The sequence below is a fragment of the Cyprinus carpio genome, chromosome B12, assembly GCF_018340385.1.
Source record: "Cyprinus carpio isolate SPL01 chromosome B12, ASM1834038v1, whole genome shotgun sequence".
Lineage (NCBI taxonomy): Eukaryota > Metazoa > Chordata > Actinopteri > Cypriniformes > Cyprinidae > Cyprinus > Cyprinus carpio.
In genome coordinates, this window is record NC_056608.1 from 4,549,305 (window position 1) to 4,573,918 (window position 24,614).

Sequence of the window (24,614 nt, forward strand, 5' to 3'; positions counted from 1 at the left end):
TGGAAACACAGAAATGCTTCAAAAATGCAATCACATGGGAACTTATACATAATATACTGAATAATGGATTAGAGTGAACAAAAGGATTTCTGACCCCATCTGACTGATTCTTCACATTGATTGGCTGGCAGCCCAAATATCTCTTCAGTATAATTATTTGGGATCACTAAACTTTAAAAGTAAACAAACACTTATACTGATAAACACAGCAGGCCTCATTCATAGAAAGAAGTTGTTCTGAGCCAAACAAATATAAAACTATTATATCAGATGGTGCATGTATACATAAACGATTTTACAAGCACTTTACATATAATTTCATTTTTGTGCAATTATGTCAATTGTAAACACACACACACACACACACACACACACACACATATATATATATATATACTTTTAAAAGTAATACAAGTGTGATATTTCTCATATACTGTTTACACAATTAATTTTTGTATAATTTTGTGTGTGTGTTCACAATGCAACAATAACTGACATTTTTATGAATTTCTATGAATATATGTGTACACACACACACACACACACACACAAAATGAGATAATGTTTTATGAATAAGGCCTTCAAACAAACACATGTATAAAATTCTTCACATGAACATTTTTACACTTGAATGAAACCCAGTAGAAATTACTACCAAAAATGTACAAATCACCAAATTGTAAATCAAACTATACCTCTCAAAAACAAAGCTAACCGGAATAAAAGAAAACAGTAGGCATGAGATTCTTTTGGATCTTCCTTTCCTCGACTCAGAGAAACATGTCTTCAAAATACTCTTCAAACTCTTCCTCCCTGAAAGAGAACCAGATGTTTGTCAGAGCACTGTTTTAGAAAAACGCTCCCAGCATTCAAGAGCTTAAGAAACACATTTCTCACATTTGTGTGCATATATACGGTACTCCACGTTATAGTAAAATATATTGTAATGATTCATAAACGGGACTCACCGTGACTTCTCCTCCACGGTGGGCGCTGGACCCCTCCAGTGGTCTGACTCTGAAGGACCCTCTTCCTCTTCTTCATCTGGAGAACACACCGCATCAGACTCACATATCTCTAAGAACACTGCTATAGCAGGATTTATGCCTGATAAAGGCATTGTGGCAAAAGAACTACTCGGTGTGGGGTGAGTTACATGCCCACATGCAATATTTAAGGTCAGGGATTTAAATGACCCATCCAAAATCTGCTATTATCTGGGATTTGTCTGAATAAAGATGTTAGTGGAGCTGTTTCAGAGGTCTGAACATGGTTATTAAGCTATACTGAGTACATTCTCTGCCTGAGGGTGCTAGATGACAGCCATTAGTCATTTTCGGTGGAAATAGTGGTATGTATACCTTTATCTGAACCCTGGGACTCCTCTGAACTTGAAGATGAGTACTCTGTACAGAAAAAAATGGTTTTATTTAACAAGCACCTTTGGTCAACATAAATTCATGCATTCAGTTCCTTAATGTTTTTAGAGATCTTAACTAGAGTACGAAACACCACCGCAAAAATACAACAAAGTGAAGCATATAGAGGCAGTGAAAGGCTTTTCCTGCACTTGCCTTTGCGCCTCTTTTTGTGTTTGCGTTTGTCTTTGCGCTTGTGCTTTCTGGATGATTTGGATGTCTTTGACAGTGACTTGTCCACGTTCTCTTTTGATCGCCGTCTCTTCTTCACTGTTACTTCCTTTCTCCTGGAACAGGTATCACAGTTTAAAAGTCGAGGTCTCCAGGTCTGAGAATATCTGAACATGTAATTGTGTTTGTAATGGCTGAATGTTCTTACTTGTGATGATAGTTTAGTTTAAAGGAACACTCTGGACACAGACCTTGAAAATAATGTGACGATAGATCAATATTTAAAAAGACTGAAACAATTTCATTTGACTTTATCCGAATTAAAAAAAAAGTCAAATGACACAGTGAACAGAATATCACAATGTATTAATGCTGACTGAGTAAACCATTCACATTGGGGTTCCTAAATAACTAAATACACTTAAATACAATATATATTTAAATGGCAACAATATTTCACAATAAAAAAATTAAATAAAAATAAATGCAGCCTTAATAAGAGACATCTTTCAAAAACATTGGAACATCTTAAGTATTCAAAACATTTGATGATATATGTATACAAAAAAAAAAAATCATCAAGTGTGTGTGTGTGTGTGTGTACATATATGTATATATAAATACACAAATAGACAGATAATAATAATAATATTTCTTATACTTTTATATCTTAATGTGTCTTGGATGAAAAAAACTGTCAGAATCCTATTTTTTTTTCCAGGTTAAAACTTAATTTTGAATCCCAGATTTCTATGACGTCTCCGATTTTTTGGCCATACTTTAATAAATTCAATTCAAGTTTATTTGTATAGTGCTTTTTACGATACCAATCATTACAAAGCAACTTTACAGGAAATTAAGTTTCTACAATATTTATTAGTAGTACTAAATAAACTTTATTTAGTATACACTAAGTATAGTAATCTATACTTAAAAGACATGTTAATGCACTGCAGCCCGTTGAGGTAAAGCAGTAATAAACTACTGAATCTCACAAATACAGACATGGGCTTCCCTAATTTGGCACTAGTTCGATTAGCTCCACCCCGTGGAGGAGCTTACAGCATGCTTTAGACAGCACTTACGCAGCTTCACCAGGGCGTTCCTCTTCTCCCCCTGCTCCACATAGGCAAAATTCACCTCCCAGCTCTTCAGACCCTCCTTATTCTCACAGCGCTTGTTTCCGCAGAGGAACTGGCCTGTGTAATTCAGGACATCCACATGTGAAACCCACAGAGTTGCACTAAACATACATGACAGAAAAACTAACGATCAGGACCAAAAAGAAGCAGCACGTTTAACTGTGCAGAATTTTAAATGCTTATCATTTACAGAGTTCTGCATGTCCTCTGTATAACATAATTTGGCTATAGTTTGACTAAGCCTTCAGGTCCCTATAAGTATATAATAGGCCACATTTACACCTGGTATTGACATCTGTCTCAGTTGATCCAGATGCATGTTATCAGACACGTCAAAATGTTTTTTAACTGGAACACTGAAACCACATTCATATCACATTAGTAGTGTATCATGTACCTTAATCCAGCCCCTGGATTAAACTGATTCTGTTTAATGAAAATACATGCACAACATAACCAGTGAGAAGCCAAGTGGAGAACAGGCTGCTGCATGTGATTTTGCTGTTATTACTGACAGGAAAAGGTGAGAGAGACAGACAGAGCGAAAGCCACTCTCCTCCCGTGACCTTGGCCTGGCCAACATTACACCTCAGATATCAGCTGGCTGACATTTGCTCCAGCAGGCTTACAAGGGGATCCTCCAGATTGGAGCCGAGGGAAAAGTGCGTCATCAGGGAGTTTTTCTGCCAGGCTTCCCACACCTCTGACAGTGTGCCGTCTGGATCGGCTTTGGCCTGTACCTGATCACATGAGCCCAAGCACACTTCTGCTCAAAATCAACTGCTTAAAGTATGGAAGCTTATTTCCACTAGGGAAGAAAAAAATAAAGGCAATTGTCACTTTTTATATCACAATTCAAACTTTTTTCCTCACAATTATAGGTTTATATCTCACAAACCTGATTTGTTTTCTATAAAACAAACTGTGAGATATAAAGTCAGAATCGTGAGAAATAAACTCGCAATTCTGAGAAAAAAGTCAGTTGCGAGAAAAAAGTGAGCTCTAAACTCAGAACTCAGATTGCAAAATAAAATGTTTCAATTACCTGTTTTTATCCCATTGCAGAATTAAAAAAACAAATAAAATGTTTCAATTACCTGTTTTAAAACACATAAAATAATCAAAAGAAACAAATAAACGTACAATTCTGAGTAAAATCAGAGCTCACAATTAAAAAAAAAACAAATACCCTAAATTTAAAAAAACAAAAAAAAAATAAATTTTCTATAACTTACAAATGCAAGATTTAAACTTGCAATTCTGAGAAAAAAGGTCTGAATTGAACAAATATGAAAAAATTGCAATTAGCCTTCATTTTTTTATTCTGTGGTGAAAATAAGCTTCCAATTAAACTTTAATTTCTGAGACTGATATAGTTAGGTCTTCCAGGTATGTTCTTGGTGGAAAAAGCCAATCTGAAAAGGAGTTTTTTAGAAATTGTTTTTGTAGTAGCTTGTTAGGAAATGCAGTGGGTTTGGTATTCCTGACCTTTGATAAAATGTGTCCAAGTTACGCTGTGAAAAAACTAAACAAAGTGACTGTGCTGTGAGGGAATATGTCATGTTGCAGCTTGGGGAAAGGCTTGAGCTTTGACGTGGCTGGCAGATGATCTCGCGGCAGAGAGAGTGACTGAGGCATCAACCTCACGTTGCACATGCGGATTAAATTACCCCGTCTCTCTGATGACGTACATGCGACTTCAACCTCTCCAATTCAGCTCGCGTGAGCAGCACTGAAGCTGTTAAAGCCAGTGAAGCTGACAAACAGCGTCAAAACGCATCAGGGTTAACCCTCATTAGGAGTCCCAGGGATGCCCTCATTCTGCTGAACTGTGAAAAATGACCAGCAGATAGGAACTCCTCATGAATAACTCCTAAAGTTTGCTAATAAAATGCATGTCAGTAGCAGAAACAAAAATTTTAAGAATGTAATATATTATACACCATCAAACAGTTGATACTAAAAATCTTTTATACACTCTCACTGAGCTGTAGATAATGGTGCTCCGGTTATGTTTCAAAGTTTAATGTTCAATATGTACAATAGTAAAAGTGATACTTAGAGTGAAGTGGTTCTCAACGTTTTTGACTCCATGGGCCCCTGTATTTCTAGTACTTCTGCTGACAAAGTTGCTTGTTTTTTAATTTTAAAATTTTTATTTCTTTATTCACAGAAAATAGGAGTTGTAGTACATTAAAAAACTTTTAAATAAATAAATAAAATAATAATTAAATTCTGTCATTCCAGAAGTTTCAAAAACTGAATTTTCCAGTAGTTTGTGATTTTATTTTATTTTTTTACATTTGTTATTATTATTTTTTAAATGTATTATATTTATTTTTTTATTCACAAATGCCAATTTCTCGTCTAATAAAATATTTTAAAGATTCACATATTTAGAAAAATTTATTATTTCAATAATTTCAGTGGCACTTGCAGGTTTTAAAATGACACTGAAACGTGTGACATTTAAAATCTGAATGAAATTTTCTCATGTATTTAGGTTTTCCAATACTGTGGAAATCCTGATCATAAAATTAAAATTGCTGGGGTAACAAATTAAAATAGAAAATACATTTATACCTTATTTTAAAACATAAATCTTGTTCAAATAATTTGAATGGATCTTGTGGGCCCTGTGAAATTGTGCTGAGGCCCCCAAATGGGTCTCAGACCCCTGCTTATTATTATTACTTTTTTTACTCACAAACAGCAGCATTTAAAATATTATAAAATTTAGTATGATCACTTATTCTTTTACACATTTTAATAGATAACACCTATATTTATGGAAAAATGAAACTTGAAACATACTCGTTCTGACCTGTACTGAATTATTGTCACACTGAATGACATTTTATTGGATGTCTTCTTTAAGTCGTAGTAAAAATGTGCGAGTCATTATTTTTTTGCTCTGGAAAAAAAAAATAAAACAGGACACATTCAAATATATGGGATAATTTAAATGATTAACAATTACACTTAAATTTAAAAACTGAAAATGCAGCAGATTAATTAAAACTATAATAGTTTTAGAGATGGTTATATTCCCTATAAAATAATAGGGAATCTGTGGCTCAGGGTGCGAGTGATACCTGATGGCAGATGGTCAGAAAAAGCATGACAAGTGTGACAGTGTACGATCATTTCATCACTCTTCATTGATTTGTTTGTGTCATTTCACTGTTTCTTATAAGTACTTCACTCTTGTTTACCTACCAAGATAGCTTAACTGTGAACCACGACCCAGAGACAACAGTATTCAAAATCATTGATTCACTGATTTTTGTTATGACACAGGCAAACTCACCACCTTATAATTAGGTCACTATCATATTATAAAATATATGCTAAACGGTAATAATCTGAGCTAACTGAATTACACTGAAAAGTAATTTTCAACATCAGCTTCACTCACACAAAATATTCAAAATATATTTTGGGGAACATTTGATTATATAAAATAAAAATGTAATGGAATGTGACTCTATATCTATTTTAACGGGGAAACAAGTGTATTCGGGTTTCCATTGAAACTTCTGGATTCTTAAATAGCTGATCAGTTTAGATATAGGTTGCTTATTTATTATGCAAATTAGCATCTCTTTTACAGTCCTAGTCCATCCCTGGTTTGGTCAGATGACAGTGTTACTTTACCCAAGGTAAAACAGTGTCACCACCTAGTGGCTGAAGACGTTACTGTTTAGTTATTGCTCTGAATGTTAGACTTCTGTTTTGTTGTTTATGCAACCAGAATGCTTCAAGTATGTGAACATATTAATGTTTTTAGTGACACTTTAGTTTAGGGACCAATTCTCTCACTATTTACTAGCTGCATACTAGCATGCATATTGGCTGTTTATAAGTACTTATAAAGCACATATTCTGCATGAGCATATCAAATAACCATTAAACCAACCCAAAACCTAAAATAAAAACAACATTAATAACTATTAAAAAACAAAAAATTACCAAAATATCTAACAAAAATCCAAATATGCTTTATTACCAATAATCAGAACTGGTCCCCAAACTAAAGTGTGAACATATAAGTGCAGAAAATAGAAAAAAATAATGTATATATAAGTGCAGAAAATAGAAATGTTACCTTTTCCAGATATTACTTCATTTTCGACACGCCACCGAAATCCAAACTAGTAACAGAAAGTTCCAATTCAGTAAATCAGAAACGACAGAGCATGTAAGATACTAAAAGATAACATGTCTAGAAAAGTATTTTAGCAAGTGTGCATTTTTTTAAGGCTTCTAAATTAGCAGCATGATCGAAACTATACTATTTAGGCAATTAAAGTGTGATGTATGAAATACAATACAAAACAAAACACATTATGCAAATGTAAACTGTTCCATTTTGGAAAACCTGGATCATTTCTTATATCAGGCTTCACAAGGTTAATAAAGTAAAGGACGAACCTTATTTTCTTTGTATCTGCTGAGGTCAGCAATACAGTATTCCTTGAAGAGCTTATCGTAGTATTTCTTCGCAAGCTCTTTCTCCCTAAACATTCCAGAAGCTTTATTTTAGGGTGACTGTGGAGAGATCACAAACCACAAACCAAGCAGACATTACCATGTCATATCCTCCTCATCCTCCTCTCTCCACAGGAAACGGTGGTTCTCTCTCACCACATCCAGATCGGTCTTGTCTTTAGACCTGTGGATGGAAACACACCCTTCCCATCAGCATCTATCAAAGCAAACTAAACTGAAAATAAAGCTGAAGTGTGTCATTTCTGCATTAGTCAACTTTATACATCAAAGGTTTAATATCAGAAAAATCGTGCAATTTTATTAACAGTGTTTCTATAGAATACAACCTTAACTACTCACGTGGATCGCCTGAACTCCTCAATCTTCCCTCCATAGTACAGAACGTAGTCGCTGACAAACTTCTTGTGACGTTCAAATACAAAACGCTGTTAAGGATTTTTTTACCATTCGAAAGAAATGCTTTGATGAGGAAAAATGATTTATGATGAATTTACAATGGTCAAAATTCCCTAAAAATGCACTTTCAGCACTCATGATATATTTTAATCTTAATTTGAATGAGTGTTATTCAGTCTCAGGAGTTCAGTTTATAGAATGCAAACTGAACTGTGAAGAAATACACAGTTGTTGAAAAATTTCCATTGACAGGATACAGCGTTCATTGATATCAGGTGTTGCCGTCGATTTCTGGCTTCCTCTCTTTCAGAAAAAAAAAAAAAATCAACATTTTATTTTAGTACATACACACACTGGACTGCGTGGACTTTGCTATTTTTGATGGATGTGACCGGTACCTGTCCCATTCATGAGCAGCAACATTTTTATGGGCCACCTTGGTGTGTTTTCCTTTCTGGAATGGCTTCTGTAAGAGCTCGTCTTTAGCCGCCCTAAAAACAAATACATGCTAGAGGACCAGTACTTAAAGAGAAAGCACAAACCACTTATGTAAATTGCATTCTTTCTAATTAAATGCTGTTATTTTGTTTTAAAATTCAAAGATATTAACAAACAATCCTTCCATTTCCTAGATTTTTATGTACCCTACCCAAAATTTAGATGAGTTTGTTTCTTCATCAGAACAGATTTGGAGAAATGTATCATTACATCACTTGGTCACCAATGGATGCTCTGCAGTGAATGGGTGCCGTCAGAATGAGAGTCCAAACAGCTGATAAAAACATCCACAAGCAATCCACACCCCTCCAGTCTATGAATTAACATCTTGTAAAGCAAAAAGTTGCATGTTTGTAATAAACAAAGTCATCATTAGGTGCATCATTGAATGCTGCACACTGGTGGTGGATGAGGAGATACCTTTAATAATTATTATTATATCCAAATCTCACAAAAGAAACACAAAAATGTAAGGAATTATCATTAAGGTGTTCTAACTTAAACTGTCACTTCCAGCTAAAATACAAGACCATAATCCATAATAACCCTTCTTCCAGTGAAAAATAGCCAAACTCATATTACCCTCTCAAATCAAAAAACAAACACAATGGGTAAAGGATTCATATTATAGCCAGAAGCAACAGTAAAATACATTCCCCTGATTAAGACGAGATGACTTTTACACTGGAGAAAGCAATAGTATGGATAGAGGACTTCTGACTTGATAGATTTGCTTCTTACAAACATGCATCTTTTCACCTCACAATACTAGACATTCATGGACTGGATTGCTTGTGGATTATTGTGATGTTTTAATCAGCTGTTTGGACTCTCATTCTGACGGCACCCATTCACTGCAGAGGATCCACTGATGAGCAAGTGATGGAATGCTACATGTCTCCAAATCTGTTATGATGAAGAAAACAAACTTATCTACATCTTAAATGGCCATTTTCAGCAAATTTTCATTTTTAGGTGAACTACTCCTTTAATGTGGGAAGGTAACGTGTTCGAAAATATGGTGCTATACTCATACAAAATAAGATACTAAAAATCATGGTCTTTTTGTTAGTGATAAAAGACAAACTCTTACCTATTCTCGCCATTTCTGGACTGCCCTCCACCACCATCATCATCACTGAAATCTGAGTCATACCCTCCACCTCCATGAACCTAAAACACAACACAACACAGCAAAACAATACAATCTAACACTTAAAAAAACAAAAAAAGTTCTCACTTAACACACGCAACTAGACCAATGAAATAAACTTATGTCATCTAATACGTAAAAAAAACTAAAAAGATTCTTGCTGAACTCACATTACACAAATATTCCATAAAAATATAATAATTATTATGCATAATTAGATAAGTACACTATATAATGCATTAATTAAGGTAACAAGTTAAGTTGAAGGCTTAGTATTGTTATATTATACAATCTACAAATCTGTTCAGAGTGAAAAATAATGCGCCGTGGATGAACTATGTAGGACTGGAGACAAATAGACTCTTCTCTTTCATGTTTTACATGACAGGCAGTCCCAGCATTAAAGTTCAAACAATTAAATCAAATCTCTAGATTCTTGTGCGTAACTTGTGACCCATAACTACCTTAACAAGGTCTAAAGCAGTTTGATCCATGCCACTCATCTGTGTTTACATGCCGCTGAGTCTCAGACTGGCGCGGAGTGATGACGCAAACACCACGTGGCAAAATCAAAGCCTGGTTGCGTTGTGCTGCATTTAATGGGAACTGTTATTAATTCTATTGTCTCAGTTTGTGTGAATGTCATGTGCATTCGTAAAAACTCTTGTTTACATACTTTACAAATAAAATAAGAGATCTTAATGTGAATGCGTAACAGATCAAATATAAAAGTGGCCAGCACTTGGGTGTGATTTTAGTTGCCAGTGTTCTTTGTTTCAAACAGACTTTATTGTTCGCATCATAATTCACATTTGTTTTCATCGGAAATTGATCAAGACTCAGCACAGGAAGTTAAAGGGCGTAAGGGGGCGAAGTGAAGTGCCATTTTCTCAAAAGTAGAACAACTGGTCTTTTATTCGGGAAAAAATGCTAAAAATGAAAGCAGTGAAAGAGTTGCAGTGATCAGGACAGTACTTTACTGTTCTCACATGTCTGTGTGATAAATACATACAAAGCGACAAAGAAACATCCTTATGGGCGTCTAAAAAAGAACTTAAAGGAAAACCATTATGTAAAACGATTATGAATAATAATAATTATTATTTCATACATAATCAATACATTAACTAAAAATAAGCAAAACAAATGATACAAAATAAAATTAACCTTTGTTAATGTTAGTTAATAAAAATACAACAGTTCAATGTTAGTTCAAAAATGAATTCATATTAACATTAACATTAAGTTTAATAAACGCTTTAGAGGTATTTTTATTAAATAATGTAGACCTTATTAACATAGGCCTACATTTAATGCATGATCATATAGAATATATTTTCCTTTACAATTAACATTATAAATAAAACGTAGCTAACTAAATAAATAATGGAGCAGTTTTAAAATGCTTTTTATTTAAAGTTATACTATAAAAGAATAATAATAAATGATGAAAAACATGAAAGCATATAGCATCATAGTTGTTTCTTTCTTTCTTGAGGGGCGCAGGTGCATCTCTCCAAAGCCTCATGAATATTCTCAATATCACTTATTCATGGATTTGGTTCATGCGCATTCACAGAAATAACACCATTGGATAGCAGCTGGTACATCATGATGCAAAAGAGGGATTCTCCCAGGATCTGAAGGAATTGTTTAAGGCTTTGCCCCGCGTCGCCAAGGAAAATATTTCGGTCCGATATTTTTTTTTCTTTTCACTTTCATTTTCACAGTTTATTTTGTATTTGTTCTCGGTTGTTTAGACAAAAATAAATTGGTTTATTATCAAAATCCGCATGCAACTAAGGAAATCTAAGCCCGCTGGATATTTTCATTGTAGCAGAACGAATCGCTTGGATGAGCGCCTGACACTGAGACATAGACATTCATCACACGGACACAACTGAAGCGAGCAGCAGCACAGAGCGAAAACACCACAGCAGCCCGCGGCACTCAGGAACACAGAATGGGATATGCACACAGGAGCATAAGAGGATGCACTTTTCTGCTCTGGGTCGCCACACTCCTTCTGTTAGCGGAGAGCAGAAGAGCCAAGCAGCCCAGATGCCCCTCTGGATGCACGTGCACCAAAGATAACGCCTTGTGTGAAAACGTGAGATCTGTGCCACACAGCTTCCCTCCCGATGTCGTCTCACTGTAAGTGTCCTGTTTACAGTTCACGTTATGTTCCAGCACAGTGCGGATTAACAGAACAATACAGTGCAGACGTAAAGATTCGAATGGATGAATCTCTGAACATGCATGTGTTGCATATATTCTGCATGCTCTGTTTACATCTAAATTACACTGATTGTTTTCCTAACAGATCATTTGTGAAGTCTGGGTTCACTGAGATTGCAGGGGGAAGCTTTCTCCACACGCCATCCCTTCAGCTTCTGTGAGTTTCTGTTAGTGTTATGTGTGTTTTTTCTTTCTTTTTCTTTATTAGGATGGGGTGATCACCATGTTAAGTGGTCCAGTGTTTGTTCTAAGCAATTACAGCCCGTCCCTCTTTAAAACGGCCAGTTTGGGGACATTCTTCAGCGTGTCTAATTTCTCAAAGCCTTTAAATTGGTGTGAATATTATGCAATGCATCTGCTCTGTGAGGGACATGGCCCTGTCCTCGTGATAAACAAATAAGGAAATCTCTGCAGTTTTGTGTCACACCGACTTGCTCCCAATTTATGAAACTCAAACCCTTAGAAATGTGCCTCGGGAAGGCTTGATGGAAGGAAGTAGTGCAAATGTGACTGGCAGTATTATGCTAAATATGACCAGTCTTTTATCTTTTCTACCCGGTGTTTGGTCGGATTGTGCAATAACTTGTAATCAGCACACATGGAAAGCATTTAGAAGAAGATTATGTGAAAATACCAGTCTGGATGGGTACATGCAAATAACTGTGTGTGAGAGACTCATGTCTGGGGTTGATTTAGTTCTGAAATGGTCACAGATATTTTGTGTTAACGTTGCTTAAAGGAAAAGTTCACCCAAAAATGAAAATAGCCTCAGGTCATCCAATATGTAGATGAATTTGTTTCTTCATAAGAACAGATTTTAGAAATTGGTCACCAATGGATGCTCTGCAGTGAATGGGTGCCGTCAGAATGAGAGTCCAAACAGCTGATAAAAACATCAGAATAATCCACACCACCCCAGTCCATATTAACAACTTGTGAAGTAAAATGTTGCATGTTTGTAAGAAACAAATCCTTCATCAAGACTTGAAACTTGAAACTGTCACTTGTGGACAAAATCCATAATAACACTTCTTCCAGTGAAAAAGTCCATCCCCTCTTGTCCTTTCACATCAAAACCCACCCACATATTTGTTTGGAGCTGTTTTTATTTAGACTGTTTTCACATGTAAACAGTTCTTGGTTTGTTTATATTTCTCTCCTGACTCAGGCAAGATGACATTTTCACTGGAAAAATCACTATCATGCATAAAGGACTTGTAATGTCTTAATGATGGATTTGTTTCTTACAAACACACAACTGATGGACTGGATTTGTGTGGATAACTTGTGATGTTTTATCAGCTGTTTTGGACTCTCATTCTGACGGCACCCATTCACTACACAGGATCCATTGGTGAGCAATTTTCAGATTTTCTTTTCTGGGTAAACTATTCCTTTAATATAGAGAAACAAACTTTGAAACCACTGGAACTGTGTTTTTTTGTGTGTTTTTTCCATGACTTCTTAGATTGTTTACAGCCAATTCTTTCGACTCCATTGACGAAGATGCTTTTCAAGGCCTGCCACATCTGGAATATCTGTGAGTTGATTTTCTATGTTTAAAAACGTCATAATTCAGTCTTTTTAGATTACCACTCAGTTTCAATATAAACACAACACTCTGTTTCAGATTTATTGAAAACAACAAAATCGAGTCGATTTCGCCCCATGCCTTCAGAGGTTTGAAATCTCTCATTCACCTGTGAGTATATATGTTTTTGAACTATAAAACACAAATACATTATTATTATATTTTGATTAATTATTATTATGCATAGTGTGCAATTTTTTGTTCATGTTAATTGATGAAAATGTTGGTGCTCATGTTAGTTCACAACAATCAGTAAATGTTGAGATTAACATTAAGATTAATAGATAGTTTACAAGAGTTGGTCTTTCTTAGTTCATGTTAACTAATGTAGTTAACTAATGTTAACAATAAAAAATTCTTATTGTAAAGTGTTACCTAATCGTTTTCTTTTGTTAGGAGTCTTGCCTACAATAATCTTGAGACACTGCCCAAAGATATTTTCAAAGGAATGGATGCCTTAACAAAAGTGTATGTACTTTACAGCACATGTCTACCTTTCTTGTTATATAATATACAAGAAAAAGTGATTTAAATATAATCTGTAAATCCACTGAGCAGGGACCTCAGAGGAAACATGTTCAGTTGTGACTGTAAGTTGAAGTGGCTGGTGGAATGGATGTACAGCACAAATGCAACGGTGGATCAGTTATACTGCAGTGGGCCTCCACCCTATCAAGGGAGGAAGATGAATGACCTAGTGCCTCAGTCCTTTGACTGCATTACAGCAGGTAAATGTGCACTAGTCTGTCCTGAGTACAACAGATTCTGGCTTTGAAATAAGCTGATCCTACATGCCTGCAGAAACGCTTAGAAATGCATTATGTAAATCGCTTTGAATGACCAGAAAAGCGCTATATAAATGTAAGGAATTATTATTATGCATAAATTAAAACAATTCAGAAACAAAGTATTACATATTTATCTAAAAAATTAGTTTACATTACACAACATTCATCATTTATGAATGTAAGAATGAAAGAATGTAAATTTCAGATGTGTAAAAACTTTTAGAAGTACAAAATAACTTCAAATAGTAAAAAATATTTTAATGGCCCTTTGGTAACAATGAACATTTTGGAACTAAACTAACTTTAGCTAAACCAAAATCATTAAAAAAACAAACAAACAAAAAACGTTGTTATTTGAAATAAAATATTTCAAACTTAAACTTTTAGTAACATTTAATTTATAGTCCAATGATCTCAAAAAGGCTAAATATAAATGATAAATTGGGCAGGCTAATAAATTGTCTATTAGCCTCAAAGCTAACAGAAATGTCAAGTAAAGTCAATTGTATTTGTATAGCCTTTCACAATACACACACAAAAAATAATGATTTTTCATAATAACTTATTTCACAGTTGTCCACATTTAGCAGTTTAGAACTGGGTGACAATGTAAACAATCAAATTTTTAAGATTTGCTATATAATATATATGAGAGTGCACTGATTGGATAGCGCTGGAATATATTTATGGATTTATGGAAATCTGTAAGAAAGGTTTGAAACATGACATGGCCATCAAATCTCATAAAAAATGAATCTTTGTTTGTTTGTTGCAGAGTTTGCTTTAAAGAAAACCCTTGCATTTGAGTCCATATCTGTGGAGGCCTTTACGTTTGGGAATGATCAGTATGTCGTATACGCCCAGCCTTTCTCTGGAAAATGCAGCTTTATGGAATGGGACCACGTCAACATGGAGTTCAGGGCTTATGACACCATTGAGAGTGAGCATCACACATCACACCTCCTACCAGAGTGCAATGCTGCTCTGGTCTGAATCCCCCAATTGCAGAGCCACAAAAACTGGCTAAAAAGGTCCATGTAATGCAGAGACTGATTAAGTGAATTGATTTGGAATGACATTTCTGTGGTTGTCATTACAGGCACTTCCACGGTAGTGTGCAAGCCAATGATCATCGATAACCACCTCTTCATCGTAGTCGCCCAACTTTTCGGTGGCTCTCACATCTACAAAATGGACAGCTCTGCCAACAAATTCATCAAAATCCAAGACATCGACATCCTGAAAATCAGAAAACCCAACGACATCGAGACGTTCCGCGTGGACGGCGAGTTCTTCTTCGTGATAGCGGACAGCTCGAAGGCTGGCTCCACCACGGTGTACAAGTGGAACGGCAACGGCTTCTACTCTCACCAGTCTCTCCATCCCTGGTACCGTGACACGGATGTCGAGTATCTGGATATCGCAGGCAAACCCCACCTTATTTTGTCTAGCAGCTCGCAGCGGCCCGTTATCTACCAGTGGAGCAGAAGCCAGAAGCAGTTCGACAGACGGAGAGACATTCCAGAGATGGATGACGTCTACGCCGTCAAGCACTTCAAGGTGAAGGGGGAGCTGTTTGTCTGTCTGACGCGCTTCATCGGCGACTCCAAGGTGATGAAGTGGGACGGCTCCATGTTCACAGAGATACAGACAATGCCCTCGCGGGGATCCATGGTCTTCCAGCCCGTCTCCATCGGCAACTGGCAGTACGCCATCCTAGGCAGCGACTACTCGCTAACGCAGGTCTATCAGTGGGACACCAAGAAGGGCCAGTTCGTGCACTTCCAGGAGCTCAACGTCCAGGCGCCCAGAGCATTCTCGCTGGTGTCCATTGACAACCGAGAGTTCCTGCTGGCGTCCAGCTTTAAAGGGAAGACGCAGATCTACGAGCACTTGATGATCGACCTAAGCAGTTAGGGTGCAGAGAACCAGACCCTGACACAGACGAGCCTACATGCATGATCTAGCCTAGCTTTAATAATAATAATAATAATAATAACTCCAGATGAATGCCTCTCTAGAAACGCCCTTTGTGTCTTTTTCTCTGTTGTCACCATCTGTTCTGCACTTTTCATTTTCCCGTTTTTTTTGTGTCTCTTTCAACAAACGCTGTTGTTAACACATTCTCATGCTTGCCATGTAGTCACTAAAGAGGTAGCCTATAATAAGAAAACAACAAAGGTCAAAATCAGTTAACTGTTGACGTACAGTAGTAACAATCTGCCAAATGAACTGTTTACATTTTTACAGCGATGTAAAAAGACATTTTTAACTTTTTTAAACAAAATCAACCAGTTTAACCACATTGGGTGTGATAGATTTAAAGCTTGTTTTGAATAATCAGATTGGAATAAACTTAGACTTAGATTTCAGTTACTGAGGTGAAGTAAATGTGGGAAGGAAGGTTAGTTTACTGGTACTTGTTTTTGTTAGGACTAATAAAACCTTAAAAAAAAAATACGAGCCTGCTTTGTCGTGATGCATGGATTTTACGTGAAAGTGTGAATCTAATGGTTGAAACCTGTCATAAAAAAACCTTCCTCTTATCAGAAGTCAGAAAGAGCTTTATTACCAAGTTTGTTTACACACACAACGGACAGGAGCTTCCAGTGCAGAAGAGGGTACGGATATAATTTTGGTTTTATTTTAAAATCAAAATAAACCAAAAAATATTATTTGGTGAAACATGACCTAAACTCCAAGACTCAAGAGTATATCTCATGACATTGACATACAAGTACACGTGTGTGATCTTTATTCTCTGGATTCAAACGCTGGGAAACGTCATTGTCGTCCAACCGTTCTTCAAACGCATTTTGTCTTCCTCTAGCGGCAGAGGAACGCAACCACCTCTTCCTTAGGACAAGGTTAATGATTTAACTTGTTGCTCGGCACCATTTCTACCCGAAGGCAACCGTGTGTCAAGACGCGTGGTCAAGGTATGCCAAGCAGCTGTTGTCCTCTGTCATGGGTGATATTAGACAGCGCAATGGCTCTGTGAGTAATAATGACACAGATTTATCTGTTGTCCCTTACACAGCGGACGACATCGGGGTGCTTTGTCATAAAGTTGACGATGGGGACGTTGGGGAGGAAATTGAGTTGCGAAGTCGATCAGAAGTGCCAGTGGACGCGGATGCTGACGCAGAAGACCGGGTTTGTGTGCCGGTTTGCTGTAAGAGAAACGACCCTGACCGCGATGAGGATGAGGATGATGAGGAGGAGGACACGGGGGCAAACACGGTTCAAAAAGGTAAACCGAGCTTATCTCTTACACGATCGGAAGATATCATTTATTAAAGATCTATGGACCCGGAATTTGATCTCCGATCGATCTATTTCTGTTGTTTCTATTTCTACACCTGTGTGACCTCTATGACACTACAGCAGTGACCATACTATAACTATTGATACTACTATAATAAATCTACGATAACTTGGTATTATAGCAACCTGACATAAATGAATAATGAAATAAATATATAAAAAAATTAAAACCAAGACTTGATTTTTTCTTAAAAAAGGAAACCCAATGTTAATTTACCATGACTTTAGAGTTTTAATAATAGCTGTAGTGGCTGTGACAAATCCCTTACGCAATTTAACCATGGTTTTATTGTAGGAAAAATTTTTTTGGGGGCGTATTGATTACTAAATTTGTCAGTTTTACTACAAGTACCATGGTTAAACTATGATTAGTGTAGCAAAACCATGATTGATTTGTTGTTACCAGGTTTTAGCTATAGAAACGTTTTTTTTTTTTTACTTCTTTGTAGTTAAACCTTGGTTAATTTTCGTTAGGGATGACAGGGTGGCCAGGGTGGTAACTTTTAAGAGTTTATTCTGTAAAAGCTGACAAGAACAGTTACGTTGTATCAAAACGTGGTTACCATCATTTCATCTTTAAAGTGCCCCTATAATGGATTTTTGATGACCTTCTTCATGCAGTAACAAAGCTCTAAGTGAATGAAAACATCCTGCAATGTTTTAAATCTGAAAGTGCACCGTGCATAAAGTTATTGTCTTTAAAAAGAAAGAGTCAACAGCGAGTCATGAAAACGAGTCATTTTTAAAACTACTCTTTAGCTGTTTCAAGGTGACGTCAAACTGAAAAATTAGCATATTTATTCCCCGCCCACTTGTCGTGCGCGCAGACCCGGGAAAACTTGAACCTCCCCTCCCTTAAACACCGCGGCGGATTCGTGTGGAGAAGACGCTGTGGGGGGGAGATCCGTTAGGGTACAGTTAGGGTATGTAGAAAAACTCCCAACTTATTTTCTCCCCCAACTCCAAAATCATCCGAAATCACTGCAGAAGCACCGACCCAGTGTAATGTATTTTTTTAAGAGAATGACCGATCATTTCGTTATGTAAGTTGCAACTGAAAAATTATTAGCGACTGAAGAAAGGGAGACATGAACATCTTAGATGACATGGGGGTGAGTAAATTATCAGGATATTTTTATTATGGTGATGCGCGTTCTGTTATTGACCTGTTATAGACCAATCACGACAGATTGTGTCATCAGACCAATCACGCAGTTTAGTGTCACGCAAAGGAGGAGTTTGGAAAAATGAATCATTAAACGAATCGTTGGGAGTCAATGAGCAAAAAAAATAAATGCATATTTAAGACAATGAAAGTGTTTTTTGACCTTGCATGCATGTCAGTCTATTGTTGGGGACTCCCAAAACCAAAATATGAACCTTTCATTACCCATAATAGGGGCACTTTAAAATTCCATCAATACTAATGTTATTACCTGTAGTAAATGTGGAATAAATGGCAGGGATACCATGGTAACTATTTTATAAAAGCTGACAACAACAGTTATTTTTTATCAAGCCCCTTACATACAGTTACCATACTTTCCACTTTTAAGTACAACAGTTACTACAATTATTGATACAACTACAATAAGGCTATGGTAGATTGGTATTATAAACCTACCATTAATGATTTGACATGACTTTGCAGATTTGTATCAAACCTCTTCCACACATTCAACCTGGTAACCCTTGTATCTTTTTTTAAGAGTACAGTAAATCTGAGGTAACTTTGTATTAGCCATATGCCATCAAAAATTCAACATAATTAAATCAGATTTTACCAACACAACATATTTCTGATTGTTTTGAATGTGATCGCTTATCAATTTATAGCGATTTAACAGTAACTAAATATTAACTCTGGTAACTGTGGGATAAATGACAGTTACCATGGTAACTTCTTTTCATAAAAGCTGACAGAAGAGTTACATTGTATACAAGCCCCTTACACACACTGTTACCACAGTAACCATTGTTTCCGCTTTTAAAATATACTGTGGTTACTTATAGCCACCTGTTAACCAAAAATAATGTTTTTACAGTTATTATTTCTACTGCTCAGGTCTTATAAATTAATATGATATTTATTTGTGCATTTTTGATTACAGTGGTGGCTAATTTACAGCTGTTGTGTGTACTGTAACACAATAAAGTACAACAGGTCCCGTCCACAGTTCAGTAGTCTTGGTTTAGGAAAATTAAGAAGTTTAGAAGTCTTTAAAAATCGGTTTCCCAATGGAGAAATGAATGGGGTTTTTACCACTCTAACTGTAACACTCTGTTGTAGGAAACTCTGCTTACCATGGTAACTTTTCAAAGGGGAACACTTACACTGTATCAGACTTGGCTGTTTTTCATACTATATTTGTAAATGAGATTTTGTATGACCAGGCAAGTACATTCTTAAAAACCACTATAGAAGCTTGCTAAAGTGATGATATCCCATGGTATTACCATACTTTGATATAGTGTACACTATGGTACTAAATGATTACCATATTCAAGTATCATGTACTTGGCGTTTCCACTGTATTTCTTAAAGTACTTTTAAGTTGTCATCTTGTCTCTTACAAAAAAGGAAATAGCAAATAACATATTTTCACAGGGAGAGGTAAACCAGAATTTCTTATCATTATGAACAGACTGGTTTTGTGGGAATTAGTGTGTGTGAATCACACCAGGAAACAGTATGTTTTTTTCTTTCCGTACCATAGTGTTCTCTCTAAACAGTCAGGTGAAGTTGTTTGTTTTAACTTAAACCCGTATTGTTGGGTATGTGTTATGTTCCAGGGCCCATGATCTATGTGTGAGGCCAGGTCCTCAAGAGACATTTGATACAGTTTGGCGTTTGTCCAATGTTGGCAACCACACAACCTGATTAAGCATGAGCCCAGCTCACCGACAGGTAGTAAAGTTGTGTTTGGTTGCATAATCCTTGCCGTCACATTTGATATCACTTCAGTGTCAGAATCACCAACAGTGTGTTGAGATTCATGCTGTTTTGCTCCCTCCATCTCATTCCACACCAAGATCAAAATTCAGATCACTCTCCACAAAGCCAAATCACGCTGTGTACTTCTCATGACTCATTTCCATCATTTGTGCAAACAGTTTGTCTAAAAAAACTGTGGTGCTAAAGTGCTTTCATATGGTGCTCCAGTGAATAAACATTACCTTAAAAAATTGACCATGGTTTTATTATAGTAAAAGTGTAGTAACCATGTTTTTTTGGCATGTTGATTACCATTTGTATAACCAAAGTTTTACTACAAATACCTAAACTATGGTTAGTATAGAAAAAGCCTGGGTTAATTTGTGGTCACGATGGTTTATCATTAGTAACCATTGGTAATTTTTATTAGAGTTGTCAAAAAAAAAAACAATTCACTTTAACATGTAATTTGGTACAGTTTTATATAAAAAGCATTTAAAAAAAACAAAATTGTCTCTTGAACTTAAAAAACGATAGCGAATTTTCCCACCATTGGAGCAATTTAAGCTTGAAGTACCTAAATGCAAATGATATTGTTGTGAATTCTGCTGTCAGTAAAAAACAGGAAGGTTTGAAAGAACTTACAGAAATTCAAATTCCTTCTGAATTTTGCTCTACCTTGGTCACAAGGATAATTTACTTGAATTGTCGGCATTTAGTGGCTTTTCTCAGCAAATATTTATTTATGCAGTCAAAACTAATAATTATTCAGCATACCATCTGATTTATGTGTAATTGACTAACAGGTGTGATGTTAAGCGGTTTTGTTATATTCATTCACAGAAAAGAAACCAGCATGTCCGGGGCTGGGCCTCCTGTACACCTTGATAGCATCCGTCTTCTTCTCTGTTGCTGCTCTTCTTGTGAAGAAAATTGAGGGGATTCACGCCATAGAAATCAGTGCAATTCGGTGCTTCTTTCAGATGCTGTTTGTCATGCCAGCCATGATATATTACAAGTATGAATCTATCATATGAGTATAAATCTATGATATATTACATGTATAATTCTGATATATTTCAAGAATCTATGAAACAAGTTTGAATCTGTTATGACAGAAGTACAACTCTGGTAAATTACAAGTAAGAATATGTAATACAAGTATGATAGTATAAAACAAATATAAATCTGATGTATTACAAGTAAGAATATATAATACAAGTATGAATTTAGAATACAAGTATGAATCTGATATATTACAAGTTTGAAAGTGTAATACAAGTACGAATCTGTAATATTACAAGTAAGAATCTATAGTACAAGTATGAATGTATAATACAATTATGAATCTGATATATTACAAGTAAGAATCCATAGTACAAATATAAATGTATTACAAATACAATATGATATATTACAAGAATCTACAATACAAGTATGAATCTGATGTTACAAGTTTGAATCTGATATATTACAAAAATCTATATCTATCTTATATGACACAAGACTCTATAATACGAGTATGAATCTGATATCTTAAGACTCTATAATACAAGTATGGATCTGATATCTTACAAGTAAGGCTTTATAATACAAGTATGAATCTGATACATCAAAAAAATCCATAAAACAAATATAAATCTGATACATTTTCAAGTAAGTATCAATCTATAATACTTCTTATGAATGTGTAATGTATTACAAGTATCAATCTCTTGAACCTGTAGTTGGATTTAATATTAATTTGACTCCACAATGTGGGAATAACCTACAACCTTTATTTTTTCAGTACTGGTTTTTTGGGACCTAGAGATATGCGAATCTACCTGTTCCTCAGAGGGTTCCTGGGCTCCAATGCCATGATCTTGTTGTATTATGCAGTTCTGCAGATGCCCCTAGCGGATGCCACAGTTATAGTGTTCAGTAATCCAGTCTTCACATCCTTGCTGGCTTGGATTTTCCTCAAGGAGAGGTGCACCATATGGGACGTTGTTTTTACCATGTTTACACTCACCGGCGTCATACTGATAGCCAGACCTCCCTTCCTCTTTGGTGGAGAGCTGTCTGGGATCGAAGGAGACTACACCAATCACATCAAAGGCACGGTGGCTGCCTTCGCAGGGGCGATCGGAGCGGCTTGCACTATGGTCATTCTGAGAAAAATAGGGAAAAGTGTTCATTACTACCTCTCTGTGTGGTACTATGCAGTCCTGGGACTCATCGAGTGTGTCATTGTTTTGTTCATCTTGGACGAATGGACCATTCCATTCTGCGGCTGGGACAGGTGGACGCTCATGGCCATTGGGCTGCTCGGTATTGCCGGCCAGACGTTCCTCACCAAAGCCCTGCAAATTGAGAAAGCAGGACCTGTTGCACTGATGAGGACGATGGATGTGGTCCTGGCGTTCATTCTGCAGTTCCTATTCCTCAACCGCAAACCGACATGGTGGAGTCTGGGAGGAGCGCTGTGTGTAATTAGCAGCACAAGCGGGGTGGCCATAAGGAAGTGGCAACAGCATAAAAAATAAGAGCTGATTGGATATTATAGTGAGTAGAAGAAAAAAACCTTTTTATATGTTTGCTACAAATACTTGCTGTATTAGATACCAAAGAAGCTGTATTACTGTAATAATATACATCGAAAGTCTGAGATTTTTTTCTTTGGTCTTTGATTTTAGGACCTTACTGTATGCAGTATGTACAGTATATGACAGTATTTTTAGAAAGTCAATATTCTATAGTGAAGACAACAGATATTTTTTAATCAAGATACTACTGTTGAGACAGCAGTACTGTTTTATCATATAGAGAGTATAGTAGACAACGTAATAATAGACTGCTGGTCAGGACCTGAGCTTGATGTGTGAAAAAATCACCAAAAATGTCAGTTGCAACATTTACTCACCCTCATGCCATTTCAAAGCAGTATGATTTTAAAAAAAATATTTTTGCCATGGAACATAAAAAGGAGATTTTTTTTGATTCTCAGGTCACTCATACATTCCGTACATATTCCATGATTTATAATCTTTTGAAATCCATGCTAAATGACTGCAATGAAAAAAAGGGGAAAGAAACACCATAAAATGAGTACATATGGCGTTAATACTATATTTCAAGTCACATGGTAGATTTGTATGAGGACAACGCTGAAATTGAAGTAGTTATTTCATGAAAATCTTCTTTAGCTCCGTTCGTCATCATCCACTTGACGAAAATGATGCTGAATGTCATTTGTTGTTGCATCCTATTCACTTTCATTGTATGGAAAAGAGTAGGGTGAACATTCTGCCAAATATCTAAATTTTTCCTCCACGGAAGAACGTTAGGAACAACACAAGGATAAGTAAATGGTGACAGGATTTTATTTTTGTGTGGCAAACTATCCCTTTAAAACCCTTTGCACTTTGTTGTTGACAATGTACTGTAACTGGTATTCATTTTAAAAGGAAAACAGGGTCAACAGTATGTCTCAATATAAAGGTTCGTACTGTTAGGTTCTGAATTATATGTCCTTAAATATGCAATCAGTAATATGTTCTGAACCTTGATGAACCACTTGAACTCTGTCCTTATGTACCTTAGACATACACACAGGTTTGCTTCACAAATATTTGCCTGATACAGAATGAGTCATACTTATTTATTTATCTATCGGACATGTGTCTTGGTGCAAAGATGAGTTATTGTGACTTGTTACAAGAGTCCATGACTATCAGTAATGGCTGTTCTTCTGCAGTTCAGTCACTCTAAAGTGGGTCTCTTCATTTTGTTTTCCCTTTACATTTATTAAATTTGATCATTTTATTTAAACCTGTTTGTGTAAACTGACCTAAAAGCACTTTACACTGACTTGTTGTGTCAGTTTATCTTTATTAAAAGCACTATTAATGTTTACTGATACTTCACCAGCAATTTGTGGACATGCTGCCTTAAGTTTTTTTTCTTTTTTTAATCTGATGACACTTATGTTAATAATCCATTAATGTAAGAGCAGGTCCCTCCATATTATTTATTGAATAAGATTGTTGATTTGAATAATGCCTGCTGTAGATTTTACCTTGCATATGTATATCACTTTTGAGCTTTAAATAAATGAAAGATTCTTACCTCGCTGAGTACAGTCTTTTTTCTGGAAGTACTAAGCAATAATTTAAATTTGTAGGCTACAATGTGGTAATCATGTGTTTCTCACATCTGCCAAGTGATTAAGAAGGATTATAGCTGTATTCTTGTGGATTTTCTGTTCTTTCTCTCATTGTTTTGTGATTTTACACCTAAGACAGGATCATTTTAATCACATACTCCATGCTTTGTGTATATATTTAAGGATGCTATGTTAAATGCTATACACAGGGTTCCCACGGATCCTTGAAATCCTTGAAAGTTTGTGAATCTGAAAAAAAAAAAAAATTGAAGGCCCTGGAAAGTTTTTGAAAATAAAC

At 35.9% G+C, this 24,614-nt stretch overlaps 3 protein-coding genes across 4 annotated transcripts; 2 read left to right on the plus strand and 1 right to left on the minus strand.

Moving 5' to 3' along the window:
- Positions 1-549: 549 nt before the first annotated feature.
- fra10ac1 (FRA10A associated CGG repeat 1) lies at positions 550-9,886 on the minus strand. The gene is made up of 14 exons (XM_042734995.1): positions 9,755-9,886; positions 9,231-9,310; positions 8,038-8,130; positions 7,897-7,942; positions 7,583-7,659; positions 7,323-7,406; positions 7,166-7,250; positions 6,840-6,885; positions 2,675-2,788; positions 1,798-1,840; positions 1,575-1,705; positions 1,362-1,406; positions 969-1,044; positions 550-813 (listed from the first exon to the last, which is right to left on the minus strand). Exons 1-14 carry the CDS (start codon positions 9,791-9,793, stop codon positions 771-773), a joined length of 1,002 nt encoding a protein of 333 aa, XP_042590929.1. The 5' UTR covers positions 9,794-9,886; the 3' UTR covers positions 550-770.
- Positions 9,887-10,832: 946 nt separating this feature from the next.
- Positions 10,833-17,160, plus strand: lgi1b (leucine-rich, glioma inactivated 1b). Of its 2 annotated transcripts, XM_042734993.1 has the most exons (10): positions 10,833-10,981; positions 11,128-11,444; positions 11,614-11,685; positions 12,997-13,068; positions 13,159-13,230; positions 13,516-13,587; positions 13,678-13,847; positions 14,683-14,847; positions 15,007-16,846; positions 16,948-17,160. In XM_042734993.1, the coding sequence occupies exons 2-9, from the start codon at positions 11,254-11,256 to the stop codon at positions 15,822-15,824; spliced, it is 1,632 nt and encodes a 543-aa protein (XP_042590927.1). In that variant the 5' UTR covers positions 10,833-10,981; positions 11,128-11,253; the 3' UTR covers positions 15,825-16,846; positions 16,948-17,160. The 2 variants fall into 2 exon arrangements, with proteins under 2 accessions (XP_042590927.1, XP_018939837.2); XM_019084292.2 differs by having other exon boundaries at positions 10,868-11,444.
- On the plus strand, positions 16,845-24,278 carry LOC109067305 (solute carrier family 35 member G1-like). Its single transcript, XM_042734994.1, has 3 exons — positions 16,845-17,160; positions 21,013-21,187; positions 21,959-24,278. The coding sequence occupies exons 1-3, from the start codon at positions 16,875-16,877 to the stop codon at positions 22,695-22,697; spliced, it is 1,200 nt and encodes a 399-aa protein (XP_042590928.1). The 5' UTR covers positions 16,845-16,874; the 3' UTR covers positions 22,698-24,278.
- The last annotated feature ends 336 nt before the right edge of the window (positions 24,279-24,614 follow it).